Raw genomic sequence first — 19588 nt, 5'->3', positions numbered from 1 at the left:
GGTTAAGGTCATTTGCACTGATCACCTGCAGCTATCTTAGCAATTAAAATTCGTCCATTATTAAGTAATTTTGTTATGCTACCCATGACTGGCCAGAAACAATACAGATTAGGAAAACTTCATGCAAATAAATTTTCAGGCCAAAGAGAAATAAAGTTAAGTACTTCAATTAAGTTGCATATATTTCCACTGAATTTCTGGAGAGAGCCAAAGCCCTAAGAGACTTTAAAAAAAAAAAAAAGAAAGAAAAATGAGCTATTTCTCTACCTGAAATTGGTTTTAAGAGGAATAGTAGCTTATAACAAATGAATCAACTTAACATTTTAAGCACATCATGAATTTCAGAAATCTTTTATTGGCAAAAAATCAAGAATGTAAATAAATTGGCACCAAGTAGTTCATTTAAATCCGTATTACAATATTGGGGTCAAAAACTATTTTATCCCTCTTTGCTGTTTTTCCCCCTTCTGCCCACTTTCCTGGGTGTTGGGGGGGCTCGCTGACAACAGTCACAAATCCAGCGACCTAGGAGAAAAATTGTTAGTTTAGTATGAAGTTTAATTTTTTAGGACTGAATTGTAAACCTATTTGGCTCTCCTTCCTTAGCTATGACTAGTGATATTTTTTTTGTGGATGTGTGACGTGAAAGGCACCTGTAAGTTACTTAATTTAAGGAGAAAAATGGAAACTTCCCTTAGGACAACCAGTGTAATCGATGCCATGTAAAAGTCAGTGCAAGTTGGGGTGGGGCAGGGGCGGAGATCAATACCATACAGTGATCTGGACCTTTAAAAAACTACCAGTCCTTTCTGAAACCCAAACACCGTCATCCTTTAGAAGTTCAAAAGTACACATCCTGTATAAACCCCGTTACTGACTTGGGCTTATCTTCAGCCTTTTTCTCTGCTGCTCAGTGGCGGCTGCACGTGCAAACATCCTCTCAAGTCCTGGTGCACCAGACACAGCACTTTCAACTTCTCAAGCATCTGACCGCACAGCAGTGAACCCCACCTAGGCACTTACTCCATCTGATTCACTACCAAACTTTACGTCACCCGCTTCTTAACGACTCCCAGGAAACCGTTCTAGGCGTGTGTTTCATGAAGTATTATACAGTGTTAACTATGCAAGTAAGTTCAAAATTTACACAATCGTATGTAACATTTTAGTCCAATTACTGTGATTTATTCTTCAGCTCTGTTCCAAAGTTATCTGGAATTGTCATGCTGCCTCATTTTCTAGAAATCTGGTTTACTATTTATAAAGGCATAGCAGTCATTTTTGTTAAGTTTCTGAATAGAGGACATAAAAATAAAATCAAGGTTTTGAAACAAACGGATGCTCTTGCTTTAGCTCTCACTAGAAAGACTTGAGTTCATTCTATACATTGAGCCCTATTCCAAAACTTGGACGAGGCCCCCTGACACCCATTTGTCCTTTAGCCGGGGTACCTAGGGACGAAAGGCACGTGGACACTATGTGGAGAACCACAGCTTTGGTCACTTCTTGGCAATAGAAGGATCTTTACGGTGTTTATGCAGCCTTTAAAAAAATGACGGCACAGTCCCTTCACTCCTTTTTGTAATCTTTACCTGATGGAATAGCATCAAGGCCCACACAAAAAGTATGATAACCTCTGTCACACACATCACAGAACATCATTTCTTCTTCATGGTGGGGTTGTCCACACACAATGCAAGTTTTACACTCCATACACTGCCAAGGGTAGGTCTTAATCATAGAAACAAGCTCCATGGTCATATCCAGGCAAGAAGGGTGGCCTAAACCAAAACCAGTATTAGTATTTCACAAAAGAGTTTTGAATTTAACACGGCACAATAAAACGCTAGTTTGCATCGGGATTTCTCAAGAATGGCTACAGTGTCCAATCACCAGAGATGAAAACCCATGGGCTTCTTTTCTATGCGTTACAAGTTACCCTCTATACTTGGAGATTTGATTCAGGTCTAGCTGACAACTAAAAATCCTGGTTTCTGAAGCAACAAATAGGATGGTTAAAATGTTAAGAAGACATGTCAATACTTACCACTATTATCACACTGGGAGCAGTGTATAAGTGATTCAGCCTTCCCTTTCTTGTTGGACTCCTTACCCTTCAGACAAATTCCACATAGAGCATTTGGAATGACCTTTGGCTGGAAGGGTAGAAGAGGGCTATAAATTCATGCCAGAAGTACTCACTATGGGTTCATAAGGAATTGTCACTGCCTCATCTTTACTTTTAGTAACTTGTTAACAATCTTTTAGAAAGACCTAACTTGAGAGAGTCGGCTTTCAAAAATACAACGGCCTACTGACTAAAGCCTTAGGTTTCGTTTTAAAATTTTGTTAACAGCACGATCTAGGTCTGGATTAAGTGTAGCATTCTACATTCCCTACATGCACAGTAAGATCTGCGTAATGAGCTGGAAGGGGAAAAAACTAAATGCAATGTCAAACTGCACTATTAATTGGAAGAAGAAATTCAGGTACCAAATGACCTTTACACGTAAGTAAGGCTTCTTATAAAACAGAAGACTCAGTCTTAAGCAGCTTATATACTGATTTGTTTAAAAATTGATTATTTCCCAAATTGTAAAAATAGATCTATAAAACCTAAGTTATAAAATCAATGTTTTAATATTTTTAATTGGAAGATGTCTCATCCATACATTGTCACGTGCACAAATGTTTCTGGGAAATAGCTGTGATTATTCCCTTTGCATATCTAATAATAAAAGAGCTTATACTTAGGGGAAAGCATTCGTATGAGATACAAAACAAAAGAGAAAAGTTTTCAAGCAAGCAAAAAAAATAATAACTTAAAAAATTACACACACCCTCATATTTTGAGTACCATTCTTTTTTTCAGATTAAAGATTTGCTCCATCCAACGAAGGTATATTTGGGTTTTAAAACACACTTAGCGACACATGGAAAAGGACAAAGAAGAAAAGATTCACAGCACCTACAATTACCGGGGGAGGGAGAACATTCAAACATCCCAGTTTTGACCATAATAAAATGATGTTCAGTCATGCTACAGGAATACGTAAGTAACTGTGGCAGAAAAAGGAGAGCGAGCGTGGGCCAAGATGGATGGGCTAGGACCGTGTGTCTACAGGAACTGGGGGGAAGTTACCAAATTGCTATATTTCTGTTTTATCCCAACCCAGCCAAATGCATCTTCTATTTCCCTCTCCTAAGTTATTAAACCAAAGAGGAGCCTAAAGGAAACTCTAACTTTGTATATAGTATTCCAGCTTTGAAATGTCTCACTGCCACCTTCAAAACCTGTAAGGCCTAAACAATTTGTTCTTAATTCTTTAAGTTTATTTTTTTTTAATTGTCTTTCTTTTGCAAAAGATGACAGAGGCGTTCAAAAATAATTTTTGGCTTATTTATTTAAAAAAAAGTCAACCTTATACATAAATATAATAAAAACAATAACTCTAAACAATCACAAACGTCTCTACAAAATAATAAATATCATGGGAGTTAAAACATACATATAAAACTTTACCGTTAACTATTCTACATCTCCTGTACGTGTATCTCTATACCCTGCTCCCCAACACAAGGGCAGTGTCACGTGCTCAGCCGTGCGCGTCTTACAAAGCAGTCCCCTTCCGTCGTTGCTGCTACATTCTAAGAATAAGGTTCTCACTGTGTTTCCTACAGTAAATAAAAAATAGCTACAAGTGCACTTCTAGGACCCAAGTTCCGATTCAGTGACGACCAAATCTGGAACTGCCGTAATATACAGCAGAAAGCTACCTCTCAGCACAGCCAAATAACCACCTCCTTTGGTTATGCCGCCTGCACTGAATGTGAAAGATCTACTTTAATACGTGTAGTTGAAGTTAGACACTGGCATACCACGTACTGGATTATCTTTCACTGAAGTCAGGGAAGTAACTACACAGTATCAAACTCTAAAAGGAGAACTCCTCATGGGAGATCCCTTACAAAAGTCAAAAATGAGGAAAACACAAGGCTAGTCATTCACATTCTAGAGCAATTCAAGTTCTACAGCCATTAAAACATACATTAAACACCTATGATAAAAAGGGACACCAAGAAAATTCTAGGTTTACTTCTAAGCTTGAAATCATAGTATTTCGTTAAGTCACTTAGAATTTTTCTTACCCAATAGTCTTCATCTTGATGAAAAGAGGGAGTGACAGGGGAGGAGACAGACAGAGAAACAGAGAGAGAGAGAGAGAGAGAGAGAGAGAGAGCGAGCTCGGCAGCATTTTCTATGGCGATTCTCTGTTCGCTCAAGCACTCAGCTCTCTGAGAAGCTGGCCACACTGCTCACGCCCAGTTCCACCAGCTGGGAAGCCAGTGTCTGAAGGAGACTCCTGTGATGGAGTAGGAAGGGAACAGTGTGCAGAACTCCTGCGAAGACGGATGGAACAGAACCCCGTGTCTGACAGAGACAGTTCTAGAAACTGCAACATCAAAGTGTCACTGCTGATAAGAAAATTAAAATACTCATCCGAACAGCTCTCGGCATCTCAAATACAAGGCTCACGATACCCTCACTTTCCTGCTTGAAAAATAACCAAAGATAAGCGAGACTTTCACGGCAGCAGAAACATAGTATAGATTTTAATTATATACTCGCAACCCAGGCCTGACTCCTAACAATATGCTTTAATTTCAGGTTAATGTAACCCAAATAACACTGTCCTACAAATTAAGGGCAAGCACTAGTGAATCTTATTAAGCAAGACATCAGCTACGCCATCATTTTCCTTAACTCAAGCACATTCGCATATATGAGCTTCAGCTTGAAGTACCCTAATGTTTAGGCACATCTTGGCTTATTAATATATCTTTCATAGAGAGGTTACTTTTAATAAACATGTTCATATTAACGTATGAAGCCTAGATACTGGTTGTTCTAAACTCTGAAATACCTGAAACACTTTAAGCTACTAAAAATGTTCACAGAAGTCATAAAATGTGTATTTTGCAGATTACACTCCCTTGAGTCATATCAATGTAAGTTAATCTATATGATTTCTTGCATATTAAATCAATGATACTGTGGAATAATTCTTCATTTTCAGCCCCTATTAAACATCTGCTTCGACACTCTGCACTCTGAACCCATGATGAATTCAGGCTCACTCTGAAAGGGCTCCGAAACGCAGACAGGGTAGGGTGCTCTGCGCGGCCGCTCCCATTTGCAGACCAGCACGCACACACCAGGCTAACTTTCCAAGATTTAATCTTTGGAGTTCATTTGCTTTTGATTATTAAGCATTAATTTACGTCTTTAGTTTAAAAAATTAGGTAAGCCGTATACGTAAAAACAAGTATAAAAACCACACGGCCGCAGCCCCCCCAAGCCATCTGATGCGAATGAAGCTTGGGATTTGCTCGCCATCGGCCGGAAAAACGTGTGTGTTTCAAAATTGATCATCACATAAAGGCATTTTCTAATTAAATGTGGATTAAATACACTCATTTGTTAACTTGCTTTTTTCACTTCAGGAAAAGAAAGGGAAGTGAACCATGAGAAGGTTCTGGCTGAGGAAGGGAAGCCGGCTGGCAGCTCGCTCGCCCCTGTTCTTCCAGATCATCCACCGCGACCCCAATCTGACACTCGACAATTGTTTAACAATCCCACTCGGTAAAACTACCCAATCACCTTACTCGAAAACGTTCCTTCAAAACACTTTCGTAACCACAATGGAAAGCATATTCTGACACATTCCAGACCCTATGAATGGTCAATTTTACTATTACCACCCAGAACATAAAACTGTGCGGCTAATTCCAGTCTTTTTAGGACATTCCTAACCCCCCATCTAGGGATAAGGCCACTCACCTCTCACCTAAGCCTCTGGAGGGGAAGGGACAGACAGCAGGAGGAACCACAAAAATAATATTGCTGATAGCATAATACCTTCCTCTGAGAACAGCCAGACCGGAAGTTAACAAGTATATATACACAGAAGCCAGATCACGTCACTAAATAACATTTCAATCCTTGTCATAGAAGCATAGAGACTATTTGCCAAGGTCAGGCTAAAAATCACCACAATGTAAATAACAGGTTTTCCTGTTTTCTAACACAGAGTTCGTTGAATTTGGCAAATGGATCAAGTAATCTTAAATTAAACCCAGATCTTTCTCCAGGAGAGGCAGCTTATTCTAAGAGTCTATCCACCCAGACTTTACAGCTTAGCATGCTCGGCTATACAAAATACTAGGATATTTCAAATGCCAGATAATTATGATCTTTACCCCAAAGAAACAAAGTATAAAGTTCTGCTAGGAAGTAATTTTTTTTAAATCCATACTTGCCTGGTTATTGTTTAAAAGACAAAAAAAGATTTTCTTATAAATTGTACATATACAGAAAACAGAAGCTAAACCATAGGCAGAAGTGACAGAAAAGCCACCAGGAAAATAAAGCACAACAGGAGGAAGCTGACAGAGGGCACACAGCACAGGACAGCAGTGGACGCAGCAGGCAGGCCTCCACCACTTGGAGTCAGAGTTAAACTATCTCGGGGAGAGAGGCTGCTCAGGAAGGAAGCGGAGTCAGGGGCTTTTTTCTTCTACCTTGTACCCAGGGACTGACTTGGACAGTACAGAACGTTTGGAAGCATCTTTTCTTGGAGTAGCAGCTTTGTCCTTGGATCTCTGTCTTCCCGGGAGAGGCTCCTCCTGGCCTTCGGGAAGGCCTTCTCCTTCAGACACGTTGCCGGAGGAACTGTCCTGGAGGTCAAAGGCAAAGACAAAGATTCCTTGGAATTCACATAGATTTGAGCGCGAATTCTGAAAACTACAGCAAACATTCAAAAAGAAAAAAAGGTTTCAAAGTTCCGTCAATTTAAAAATAAAAAGATAATTATAAGAAAACTTTTCCCAGTGGAGACCAAACAGGTCATGTTAAAAACCACGTATCTGTCTTACACACGACAGCAGAAAGCAGACTGTACCTTAACCAACTTTGTGTCCCACCTTAATCAACACTAGCAGGGTGATCTACTCCAGCCGGCGCTACACCATTTTGCCATATCACAAGGGAGCCTACTTGTTTCGCAGAAAAAACTATTTAAGGAATAAACTGTCTTAAATAAGCGAGGATATTTTTACCGAGTAATAAACGTCACTAAAGAAGTTCTTCAAGTACACGCTCGTAGGCCAGTGCAGCGATCACTGAGCCTTCACGACAGTATCAGATACGTCTTAGGTGTTCAAAGTTTAAAAGCCTGGTATCTGACCATCTAATGCTTCATTTGTTGACTTAAAATTTTCTAATTAAAATAAAAATGTTACGTTCATATAAATTATGAAAATTATAAATGAAACAATTGGGTTATCCATAACCACTCCGGTAAGCATTCTGAGACAACTCCTGGGAACATGACTGCATCTCCTTTTAATTTTTCTAGGTGTGTCTGCACACACACAGATACCAGATTCACACACTCCCACACACAAACCCCACCTACACAGATCCCCTCATTTAAAAAAAAAAACACAAAAAACACAAAACTTGAGGGGCGCCTGGGGGGCTCTGGGGGGCTCAGTCGGTTAAGCGACTGACTTCAGCTCAGGTCACGATCTCAAGGGTTGCAAGTTTAAGCCCCATATGGGGCTCTGCTGTCGGCACAGAGACTGCTTTGGATCCTCTGTCCCCCTCCGTCTGCCCCTCCCCCGCCTGTGCATGCACACACAAGCACTCTCTCTAAAATAAACATTTAAAAAAATAAAAATAAATAAAACACAAAACTGGATTACACTGTGTATACACGTTTTTCAATTAAGTATTGTGTGCATTTTATTACATCACTAAATCTTCTCTGAACTTCATTACTATCGTATAAATATATCACCCACTGTTGACATGAGGTGTATTCTTAATTTTCATTATAAAAACTACCATTGACACTCCAATGGACATTTTTTTCCTACTTAAATTTTGTCCTTCAGATAAACTGTTAGTGTATTTGCTAAGTCAAATTCTGCGGAAATTAAGAATCTTGGTAGATACCATGCATGAAATGCTCTCCTGAAATGTTGGACTCATTTATACTCCTACAGGCAGAATGAAGGAAAGTCACCTCCAACATGTCCTGGCCACACCACAGCGCCCCTTTTCCCAAAATGACAGGACAGAAGCGGTATCGTCACTTTAATACTGGAACGGCATCTGATTTTATGCGACACGCATCATTGAATGTTTCAGAAGTTGCTGGTGACAAACACGCCCGCCCCCAGAAGGTGGCCCGCTCCCGGGCTCAGGTGGGACACCGTGAAGGCTGAGAGTGGCGAGCCGCCTGACACACGGGCCGAGTCAAACCAGAATCCTCTGCCGTCACAGCGTCTGCTCTCCTTCGCTCCCGCGGACGCCGCCACCTTGCCCGGTAACGGATCGGTGCTCTTAACACTGCCCGTAGGAAGCCTACGATGATTAATTACGCAACAGGCACACAAGCGAACGTGCTCCCCAAACCAAGACAGCCGAATACAGAATTGCACGGTAAGGTCTGTACCCTTTCCTAACCTGCCTGTGAGAACTACAAAGGGGCGACTTTAACAACACTTACAAAGGCACACAGTCTGTGTCTAGGCACAGAGTCATTTTCCTAATGGCAGCTTTCGGGGAATTACACGCCGCCGACCTTGAAACAGAGGGTGACGTGCTCCGGGAGAGCGGTCAGCACGCACTTAAAGGAGACGCCTCCTCGTACAGAGAGATGTTCCTACCGAAGTGCCTTTATGTTTCCGCTTCTCGTCGCCTCGACCGTCCTCGGCGTCGTCCGAGTCACCATCGCTATCCAGGGCCGGCAGCTCAGGGTCCAGCGGGGGCTCGTAGAGGGCCGTGTTTAACGGCAGATACCGCAGCTCGTCTGCTGAGTACCTGAGGTTCAGAGGGACGGGTTTCAGTTCCCTTTTATTAGGAACGTGAACGAACGAATCTGCGAGCCACAAAGATGGCCCTAATTTTCTCAGTTAACCGCAAATACTTCTGGAAAATGATTACACATGTAATAAATGAGTTTTCATTTTGGAGAGTAATACATAAAAAGCCCAAACATTTTTTCATCAGGCTAAGAGCATAAAATATGCCTTTGATTCTTTCTGTCAAAAGAGAATGTCTCCGTCCTTTATCCTCAACCCCAAAAAGGAGAAAAATAAAAATATCAGCAGAGGAAGGCGGAACCCCGCACAAACCCCAGGCCGCCTGACGCCCCCTCCTTCCCAGCTCCCTAAGTCCTCGCGATCTGTGGGTCCGCCACAGGCAGACAAAACACTTGGATTTAAGGAACAAAATTTTGAGCAGCAAGTTACTTAAAAACTTATGAAGCATGTATTCTAACAAGTGTCATCATCTATCCTGTCCGAAACTGGACATCACAACCGCTCGCCCAGTCGGGTGGCCCGCAGCAGCTGACTTATTGTCGCCGTTCCCATCCGCGGCCCGCCCTCCGCCGCTTCGCACCCTGTCCGCACTGGAAACCTGCGTTAAGAAGCAGGCACAGAGGTGTCCGGGGGCTCAGTCGGTTAAGCGTCCGACTTCAGCTCAGGTCATGATCTCGTACTTTGTGGGTTCGAGCCCCGCGTCGGGCTCTGTGCCAACAGCTCAGAGCCCGGAGCCTGCTTGGGATTCTGTGTCTCCCTCTCTCTCTGCCCCTCCCCCACTCATGCTGTCTCTCAAAAATAAACATTAAAAAAAATTTTTTTAAGTAAACAAAAGATAATAATTTGCTGACCCCAAAATAAAAAAACTAAAATCCGCTAAGCTATGATTTAAATTGGATTTTCAAATAGTATGATCCTATCGTCCATTTTAAACTCTATAAAGAACGGTCTCTATCCTAAACAGCATAAGGTTTAAGGCTGAAGTAAAAGCTGAGATTCTCAAACAAGATGGTCCTGTGTTAGCCTCGCTCTCAGTGCCCCCCAGGCTGGGAAAGAGGGAAGTGGCGTTCTTGCGCCGCGGAGTGGAAGCAGCGGCCAGGCCAGGGCGGCCGCGCTCCCCGCTCCACACGCTCTGCAGACTGAGCCGGTGCTGTCCGGCGGGCGGCCATAAAAACGCGGCCAACAGCCCGCAGGCCTGGGAGTCTGTATTCCCAGCAAGCTTTCAGTGACACGGGGGCCACGGGGCCACGAAGCGCACTGGACGCTCCGGCGCCTGTCCACGGAGACACAGGAGGTGGGCAGGAGACAGGCAGTGGCGGCTTCAGGAGCAGACGTTCAAATTCCAGTCGAAGGGTGTCCTTCACCGCAGAGCCACAGGAGACAGCAGGGACAGACCTCACACAGCATGTCAGGGCGGGACTTACAGAGCAGAAACTTTCTGGAGGCAAGTACACAGGACTCTGAAGTCCCTCACCAACACCCAATAGAAATGCTGATAAAACCAACAAATACCTTTTGTAATATTCCTGGAACTGTCCCGGGATGAGGGCCACTGGGTAAGAACTGACCTTGGTTCGCTCTGTCGGTAACACTTTGTACTTCCCTTGAGGCACCTGGATAACCTAGGGTAACATGAAGGGAAATACAAAACTGATTCCACGCCAGGAAACAAGGCTTTAGGAAAACAATCTCTCTTGTGCTCCACTGCGCTCCTCCCCCCAAAAGCTAAAATATCGGAGACACTAAGAACTACAAGCCAAGGGCAGGTGGTGTTACTAGCCGTACAAGTGAGTTTTATCTGGCTCTTCACCATGGCCATCGTGTCTGGGGAAAGGCGGTGTGTTTCTCACCCCCAAAGAACAAGGGGGCCCGGGCAACTTCTAAAACCCCTGCAGCTCAACGTCCTCGTCCATGAAATGAGAAAATGGCTAGTTTCAACCTCACAGGGCAACTGTGAGAGTGAAGTCAATAAACGCAGAAGCGCCTTACGATGACCCTTGGGACAAACAAGTATGATACATACCTATTAGTCTCGTTCGGCAGGTCAGCCACAAAGCAAACGGTCCCTCCCCCCAGCACACGCGCGCGCGTGCGAACAGAGCGTTACTGGCACATCGTTAAAAATTCTATCTTAAGTTCTGGGGCAGAAAAGGACACAACTGCCGGTACAAAAAATAACAATAATAAAGGAGGTACTAAGCACTCTACCATAACAAGCAATAAGTGAGGTTCAGGAGCTAATAAATGTAAGCAATCCTACGTGTGTCTGCAAGTCAAAATACGCTCTTCTCTCTTCCATGCGCTCCCGGTTCAAGTTGCTGTTAAATTCGGCTGCTTTTTTGGCAGCTTTCTTAATGTACTCGGGCACTTTGCTGGCTTCAACTTTCTGAGTATTCTGTTGTTGCATTTGCTGAAATAAAAATATTACATTTCGGAAATCACATATAACCTTACAAAATGTCGTTCTCCCTAAACCGACTAAAAGACGGTAGTCACTCAATACTTACAGAATACTCTTTATAATGATCTGTAATTCGCTGACGTTCTTTTTCTTGTAAAATAACAGAATACTCAGCATGTTTGGCTGGATACTCTTTTATCATTAAATCAATCACTTCATCACTGCGCAATGCTGTTAAACCTATGGTAGACGAAAAAAAGGATGGTAGAAAAGCTCTTTTAAGGTTAAGTGAACAAAACCATTTTTCAAAATTTGCTTTTCCTTCAAACTACTCTTTAAAGGTTTTCCAATAGTCCAAGGAAAATACTGTAATATATTCAAAAATAGTAAAACAATATTCATAATATAAAGTCAAACAATTTTTAAAAAGCTCATGGTGGCGCCTGGGTGGCTCAGTCAGTTAAGTGTCCAACTCTTGATTTCAGTTCATGATCTCAAGGTTCGTGAGTTCGAGCCCCACCTCAGGCTCTGTGCTGACAGTGTGGAGCCTGCTTGGAATTCTCTCTCTCTCCCTCTCTGTCTGCCCCCTCCTCTGCTTACTCTCTTTCTCTCAAAAATAAATAAATAAACTTAAATTGAAAAAAAATAAATAAATAAAAGCTCATCAAAGAGGCAAAGGAGGGGCACCTGGGTGGCTCAGTCAGTTAAGCGTCTGACTTCGGGTCAGGTCACGATCTTGCAGTTCATGAGTTCAAGCCCCACGTTGGGTTGTGTGCTGACAGCTCAGAGCCTGGAACTGCTTCGTATTCTGTGCCTCCCTCTCTCTCTGCCCCTCCCCTGCTCACGCTCTGTCTCTCTCTCAAAAATAAATATTAAAAAAAAAAATTTTTAAAGAGTCCAAGGAAAATATATCAATTTTTCAACCAAAAATTTTTTTAAGATCAAAGTACTAAAAACATGTATCTCTTTATTAAAAACACTTGCTAAGGGGCACCTGGGTGGCTCAGTCGGTTAAGCGGCCGACTTCGGCTCAGGTCATGATCTCTCGGTCCGTGAGTTCAAGCCCCGCGTCGGGCTCTGTGCTGACAGCTCAGAGCCTGGAGCCTGTTTCAGATTCTGTGTCTCCCTCTCTCTGACCCTCCCCTGTTCATGCTCTGTCTCTCCCTGTCTCAAAAATAAATAAAACATTAAAAAAAAATTTTTTTTAATAAAAAAATAAAAAATAAAAACAATTGCTAAGTAATGATGCACACTAACCATAGACAATTCAAGATTAAGGATTTTTTTTTTTTTTTAATGTTTATTTTTGAGAGAGAGAGTGAGCAGGGGAGAGGCAGAGAGAAGAGAGAGACAGACAGACAGACACAGAATCTGAAGCGGGCTCCAGGCTCTGAGCTGTCAGCACAGAGCCTGACAGAGGACTCGAACCCACAAGCCATGAGATCATGACCTGAGTCGAAGTCATGGACGCTTATTAACCAACTGAGCCACCCAGGCGCCCCAAGGATTGTTCCTAATCCAATATCCTTAACTAAGTAATGATATTAGAAGAAAAAAGTTTTTCAATGTATCCCAATTCTTGGTCTTCAAATCAATACACTAGAAACGCTATACAAGTCCATTACAATTTCAACAGAAGCATCAGCACACACACAAGCCATACACGTAATTTTCAAGACTCATAGTATCAGATGAAACCAATCCCTGTGACAAACACCCACGGTTTTGTGTTAAAAAGTACCCACATTGCACTACTATGTTTATGTAAGAAAAACTGCAAAGCAGGCATGGAGATAATGATACAGAACTAAAAACTGAGCAAAATGTGCCTTTTAAGAGATAAAGAGCCACACTTTTAAAAACTACTGTAAAACTTCCCACATAACACATGCTCTGACACTTCCGTGAAAGCTAATAGAAAATGATATTGCTATAAAATGTCATTTTCCTTTCTTTTCACAAAAACTAAAAGTAAACAATCTAGCACTTAAATACTTCAATCTATTTTACTAATTTTGTAAAATCCTTTAAGAAAGGGGATCGATGCCCATCCAGTACCGCGTCGAGAACGTACGCTCTCAACCTTCGCATGCAGAGCGTTACCTAGAGTGCACTGAGTTTCTGTGATGACATTCAGCTCCCTCAGGTAGAGCTTCTCTTTGTGAGACAGATCTCGTCGCTCTAAATCTCCAAAAAAAAAAAGCAAACGGAAGACTATTAAAAAGTCTTTTACATTTGTGACATTATGCACACGTAAAACTTTAAAAACTTAAAAAACTTCTTAAAAAGTTTCCAAAGTTAAATTCTTCACAGATTTAAAAGTACTGCGTGTTATCTTTTCCAAAGATTATTAGAGACCATGCAATCTTACGAATTTAAGAAATAAAAGTTAACCCACGGCAAGAATAACTTAGTTGACACAGATAGCCTTTCTCAAATGCAGACCCAGCCCGTGCAGCTGCCTCCGTGGCGAAGGTCAGGGAGCAACGGCCAAGGACCAGAGCCCTGGTGCTTATGGCCATACAATGACTTTTTCTACAACATTCCCCAGGAAATTCACCTTCCTCATTTCACTTTTAAGTCAGTTTATAAGGCAGGAGAGTCGACTGGGAGTAGAGAGAGATGTTGGGTGACAGCAACAAATGAAAAGCAGCCAGCAGAACATAAAGTGCGTTACAAATGATCCATACTCGAGTATTCGGAAATTGACAACCTATCCGAAAGAATCCCGATTAGTTAAAAGTTAGACTTAATCTGTTACATAAACTAAGACTTAATACCTGGATATTTCCGCTTAAAGGAGGTCACACCCAAATATTCACTGACTTGCTCTTGAAGCATATAGTATTCTCCTGTTTCATCAGGTGGCCATTTGTACTCTATCAAATTTTCTGCTGGATAGTAGCTAAAGCTAAGCACAGAAATACGCATTATGCCTTAAATGTGGCTTTTATTAAATTTTAATCATTTCTATTTTGGGGGGATCTATTTTTGAGAATGTTTATTTTTAAGAACTTTGTACAACTACTTTAATTATTTAAGTGCTCACTCCGTCTTCTGACTCTGCGATACAAACCAGCTCCCAGGTCTCACGTGTGTCCCAAGAATACAAAACAGGCAGAGGGAAAGGAAGCAACCACGTGCGCCACTAAACACGGAACACCGGACACTTCGTACGCCACTCACAACCGGGAGGAGTAAAGGAATTTTGTAGCGTAAGAGATCACGGCCACAACACGGTGGCGATACCCATTCTGAATTCTCAGTCTCAGGCTTCACACCCAATGTCCACTCTTTCGTCCACCCAAGGTACCAAGTCATCAACCTTTTTCCCATCTGCTATTCAGTGAGTCACAAACAGCGAAGAAAGCAACACTCCAAAACCCGTTACTCAATGAACTGAACTACAGACCAGTCGTTTGTTCTCAAAGACTCCACAAATCCAGAAGAGAACAGAAAGAGAACAGACCTAGTCTGATGGTGCCAGTGTATTGCCCATCGACCCCAATCCTGAAGAGCTGACTACAGGTTTCTGGACCTGGCCAACGCAACCTCTAAATCTCATCAACGGACAACAGAGGCGAGAATGGGACGGTTTTATGAACCCGATTAAAAGTGACAAACAAAAAGAAGAGGTTTCTTCAAAACTAGTGCTGGGAAACTGGACATCCAAATGCAAAAGCATGAAATTGGACCCTAACCTCCTACCACATTCAAAAATAGGTCAACAACCTCAGTACAAGAACCAAAACTAGAAAACTCTTAGAAGAAAACACAGGAGTCGCTCTTCATGATCTCAGATCTGGCGATGGATTGTAGATCTGACACCAAAGTCATGAGCAACAAAAGAAAAGTAATCATTTGGACTTCAGAATTAAAAATTGTGTGCATCAAAGGACACTACCAATGGAGTGAAAAGGCAAACTATGGAATAGAAGAAAGTATCTGCGAGTCCCGCACCTCACAAGGGATGAACGTCCAGAATGCCTAAAACACTGCAACTCAACAACAAAAAAACAAACAACCCAACTTAAAAAGGGCGAAAACACTTAAGTAGACATTTCCCCAAAAGATTTACAAAAAAGCACATGACAAGATGGTCAACATCACTAGTCCTTATGGAAATTCAAACCAAAGCCACAGTGAGGTGCCAGCTCATATCTCTTAGGACGGCCACAATCGCAAGAACTGGGAAAAACAAATCGGGAAGGACGTGAGCAAACTGCAACTGTGTGCACTGCTAGTAGGAACAGAGAATGGGGAGTCTGCTGCGGAAATCAGTTTGGGGGGGTCCTCAAAAGCTAAAAACAGAATTCCAGTATGAACCAGCTATTTTTCTCCACGGGATATACCCAAAGGAACTGAACACAGGGACCGTGAGCGCCTGGATGGCTCAGTCGGTTGAGCGTCCGACTTCGGCTCAAGTCACGATCTCACGGTTCATGGGTTCGAGCCCCGCGTTGGGCTCTGTGCTGACACCTCAGAGCCTGGAGCTTGTTTTGGGTTGTGTCCCCCTCTCGCTCTCTGCCCCTCCCCCACTCACGCTCACAGCCTCTCTTTCTCGCTCTCAAAAATAAATAAACATTACCAAAAAATTACTTTAAAACAGGGACTCTGGACAGGTACTTATAGCCCCACATTCACAGCAGCGTTATTCACAACAGCCAAAAGAGGAAAACAACCCTACCTCCTCAGTAGAGGAAAGTGCGAACGAAATGCACGGTCCACACAGTGGAGTACGACACAGGCTTAGAGAGAAAGGAAGTCCTAACACACACACAACACGGAGGAACTTTCAAGAAACGATGCTAACTGAAATAAGCCAGACACAACAGGACAAACACTGTAGGATTCCCTAAATATTATACGAGGTACCCCTAACATAGGCAAATTCATTAAGACAGTGAGTCGAATAACGGTTGCCAGGGGCTGGGGAAAGAGGAAAATGGCAACTTTTATTCCTTGATGATCACGAAGTTTCCGTTGGCAGCAGTGAAAACATTTTAGACAAAGCTGGTGGTGACAGCTCTACGACATCGTGAATGTCATCAAAATAGTTAAGATGATGAATTTTATGTGTATTTTATCACAATGAAAACATTTAATTGCACGGAGTAGCAACAGCATCGGTAGTGTCTGCCCTGGCCTGGAGGGGGGAGGGGGGAGGGGGGAGGGGGGAGAGGGTGCAGAGAGAGACACACCACAGAACTACTACTGAGCAATGAAACGACAGTACCCGAGATCCTGACTTGGAGTCTCACAGCTCCTAGAGCTATCTCCAGAGCCCATTCGCCTCCTCTTGGATGGTTGGGTCCCATCGTTTGAATTATCTTCATTATCATCCTATACATTTGAAACATTCAAAACATAAGAAACAATAAAAAATAAGGAACACAGGATTACGTCTCATCCCAGACCTGCTAAAAGGCTCAACTTAAAGGCTTTTTAAGGACAACCTACTACACAAATGTTAACTTTCTACTGCAATTAAAAGGGGCCAAGAATCTGGCTTGGCGAGACCTGGGAAAAAAAAAAAAAAAAAACTCAAAAGTGATCTGCAATAATCAAAATAAGAAAATTCTCAATTAACCTGTAAATCTAAACCGACCTTTTAAAACGCCCTGTGGTTTAAACAAACATGTAAAATTGCTGCAACACTAAAATTAAAGCAAACCCTCCTATCCCAGCTACGGGGAAAAAAACAAACAAACGTGTGGATCATTTAGTGCTTAACTCAACGTATGGCTGGTTGATCGGACTATGCTAACGGGCTCTCTTACATATTTCTATTCCCATGGGAAAAGGGCATACGAGGACTAGGGACAAGTTACCGATCCTGTTCATTTTTTTCTTACATTGCAAACATTTAGCAAAAACGTGCCCTAATAAGAGTCATTCGTCTATACAGCAGCACACAGTACACACCCCAGCCAACGGGAGGCTTCAACATGTTTAGGCGACATTGTCCGTGAGGAGACAGTAACGTCAAGACCAAGTTGCACCATCCACTCAGAAAGGAGCGATGCGTCAAATGTCAGGAAACTGACTTACTCACATATTAGCTAAAGCTTGATGATTGTAACGCTTACAAAAATACCTTTTAAAAAAAGTAATCAACGAAACATAGATTTGTCAGACAAATACAATGCTGTTCAATACCATGGTCCTCTTGCTATATAAAAGACAACTGTAAAAAGTAGAAGACAACTATAAAAGTCGCTGGCCACGCCACAGCTGGACGGGGGGCGCTCACAGGGCACTACCCTTCACCAGCCCAGGGGCTGTCTGCCAGCCGCTCAGGTTCTGAGACCATCACTGAGCCTGCAGGGCTTGCCTAAGGGAAGGGTTAAATGAGCTGAACACTGGGCAGCGCTTAGATCAAGGCCTAGCAGATACTGAGTGCCCTATAAAGTTAGTTCATATCACCATGATGATCCTTAGCCTCCGACGGCTCCAGCTATTAGGAATTTACTCAGATTCTTTCCCAAACAGATAAACATACGCTACATTGTCCATTTTGGTTTCCGTATAAGCACCATTCAATTACAGAGCCCTGGTACATTCCTATTAAGAAAGGCAACCAGGTAAGAGATGGAGAGCAGAAAATAAATGTATTCTCCAAAAAAATAGCATTTAACAGTAAGCATCACGATTAAGACAGTTCAGAGTCAACATTTCAGGCATAACTCCCTTTAGGCAAATTGATTCAAGGGGGGTTTTGTTGCCGTTTTTTGGGTTTTGGTTGTTTTGTTTTCTTTGGCTGTTTTACTCGCTTCTGGGCATTTTGAGCACTTGTATGTCGATTTAAGTATACTCCTCTTGCTTAAAAAGTTGAAACAGTCCAGAAAAGTTAAAAACGCAGAGCTGAAGGCACGGCTTCCCGGGCGGTGCTCTGACGCCGCGGCCCCCGCCCGCGCAGGTGCACGAAGGACCGGGGTGACCCCCGGCGCCGCCCCCCCCCACCCCCCGGCGGTTCCGCACAAGCCAGCGGCGGGGCTGCGTCCCCAAGGGCGGTAAAAACTAAGTTCGCCGGCGGAGCCGCGCGCCGGCCGCCACTCAGTTCCTGCGACTTAGCGGACTCCAGGGGGTGCTGGCGGGGGCGCCCGGGGGCTCCACCGGGCCCGAGTCCCCGCACGAGGCCGGACCGGCCGCAGCCCCGGGGCCGCTTCCGCGAGGCGCTCTCCGAACCCGGCACCCGCGGGCCAGGCCTCCCCCCGCCGCCTCGGGGACCGACCGGGCAGCCGGGCGGCCTCGGGGGGTAGGGGGTGGGGGAGTGCGCCACGGCCTGCGGCTCGTCCGGGCGGGAAACGCGCGGCCCGGCCCCGCCGCCCGCCTCGGCTCCCCCCCCACCCCCACCCCCGCCCCCGGCCCGTCCCCGCCCCGCCCCGCCCGGCGCCGCTCCTCACCTTCGGGGACGGCGCTCCGGGGGTGGCCGGGTCGCTGTCGCACGGCCGCGGGGACAGCGCCGTCCCGGGGCCGGCCGCCGCCGCCATCAGCCCTAGCGCCCCGCGCCGCCGCCTCCGCCGCCGCCGCCGCCTCGTCCCGGCCGCCGCCGCCGCCGCCGCCGCCGCCGCCGCCGCGCGGGCCGCCCGCCGCCCGGGCCCCGCCCCCTCCGCCCGCCCGCCGCCGCCCGGGGGCCGGCCCCTGCCGCCGCGCGCCCCGCGGCCCGCCAGCGCCGCCGCCACCGCCATGGCCGCCGCCAGCGCGCCGCCGGGCCGCCGCGGCCGAGGGGGCGGAAGGAGGCCGCCGGCGGCCCGCGCGCCTCAGCCCCGCCGGCCGCTCGCCGCGCCGGCCCGCTCCGCCGCGGCGCCCCGGCCGCCGGCCTCGGCCGTCCCCGCCGCGCCGGCGCTCCCGGGCCCCGCGCGCCGCGCCCTTCCGCCGCCGGCTCCCCGCCCGCCGCCCGCCGCGGCCCCCCTCGGCCCCCGGCCCTCCGCCGCTCCCGCCCCGCCGCTCGCCGCGGCCCCGCGCGATCCTCCGGCCGCCGCCGCCGCGCCGCCGCCACCCCACCGCCCGGCCCGCCGCAGCCCGGCGCGCTCCGCGGCCCCACCTCCCGCCGTCCCCTCAGCCCCCAGCCCCGCCCCGGCCCGCCGCCGCTTGGCGCGCTCGCTGCCGCCCCCTCCCCGCGGCCCCCGGCCCGGCCCGGCCCCGCCACACGTCAGCCCCTCTCCTCCCACCGCGCCCGCGCCGCCCCGCCCGGGGGTCCCCGCCGCCGCCCCGCCTCTCCCGGGGAGGGGAGGGGAGGGGGGGCGGGGGGGATCCTCCGCCCCCTCCCCCTGGAGGAGGGGTCCCCGCCGC

General features: G+C 45.7%; 1 protein-coding gene across 2 annotated transcripts; it reads right to left on the bottom strand.

Annotated features, from left to right (window-relative positions):
- Positions 1 to 335: 335 nt before the first annotated feature.
- Positions 336 to 18854, bottom strand: PHF10 (PHD finger protein 10). 2 transcript variants are annotated; one of them, XM_053904270.1, is made up of 12 exons: positions 18700 to 18854; positions 16530 to 16636; positions 14074 to 14204; positions 13397 to 13474; positions 11400 to 11533; positions 11153 to 11302; positions 10405 to 10514; positions 8737 to 8890; positions 6583 to 6738; positions 2048 to 2156; positions 1593 to 1781; positions 336 to 525 (listed from the first exon to the last, which is right to left on the bottom strand). In XM_053904270.1, exons 1-12 carry the CDS (start codon positions 18784 to 18786, stop codon positions 440 to 442), a joined length of 1491 nt encoding a protein of 496 aa, XP_053760245.1. In that variant the 5' UTR covers positions 18787 to 18854; the 3' UTR covers positions 336 to 439. The 2 variants fall into 2 exon arrangements, with proteins under 2 accessions (XP_053760245.1, XP_053760244.1); XM_053904269.1 differs by having other exon boundaries at positions 13397 to 13480; positions 18700 to 18853.
- Between the last annotated feature and the right edge of the window lie 734 nt (positions 18855 to 19588).

The sequence above is a fragment of the Panthera pardus genome, unplaced genomic scaffold, assembly GCF_024362965.1.
Source record: "Panthera pardus isolate Hobbes unplaced genomic scaffold, ASM2436296v1 HiC_scaffold_17, whole genome shotgun sequence".
Lineage (NCBI taxonomy): Eukaryota > Metazoa > Chordata > Mammalia > Carnivora > Felidae > Panthera > Panthera pardus.
The sequence above is the reverse complement of the archived record's forward strand: the minus strand, read 5'-3'. Positions and strand labels throughout refer to the sequence as shown.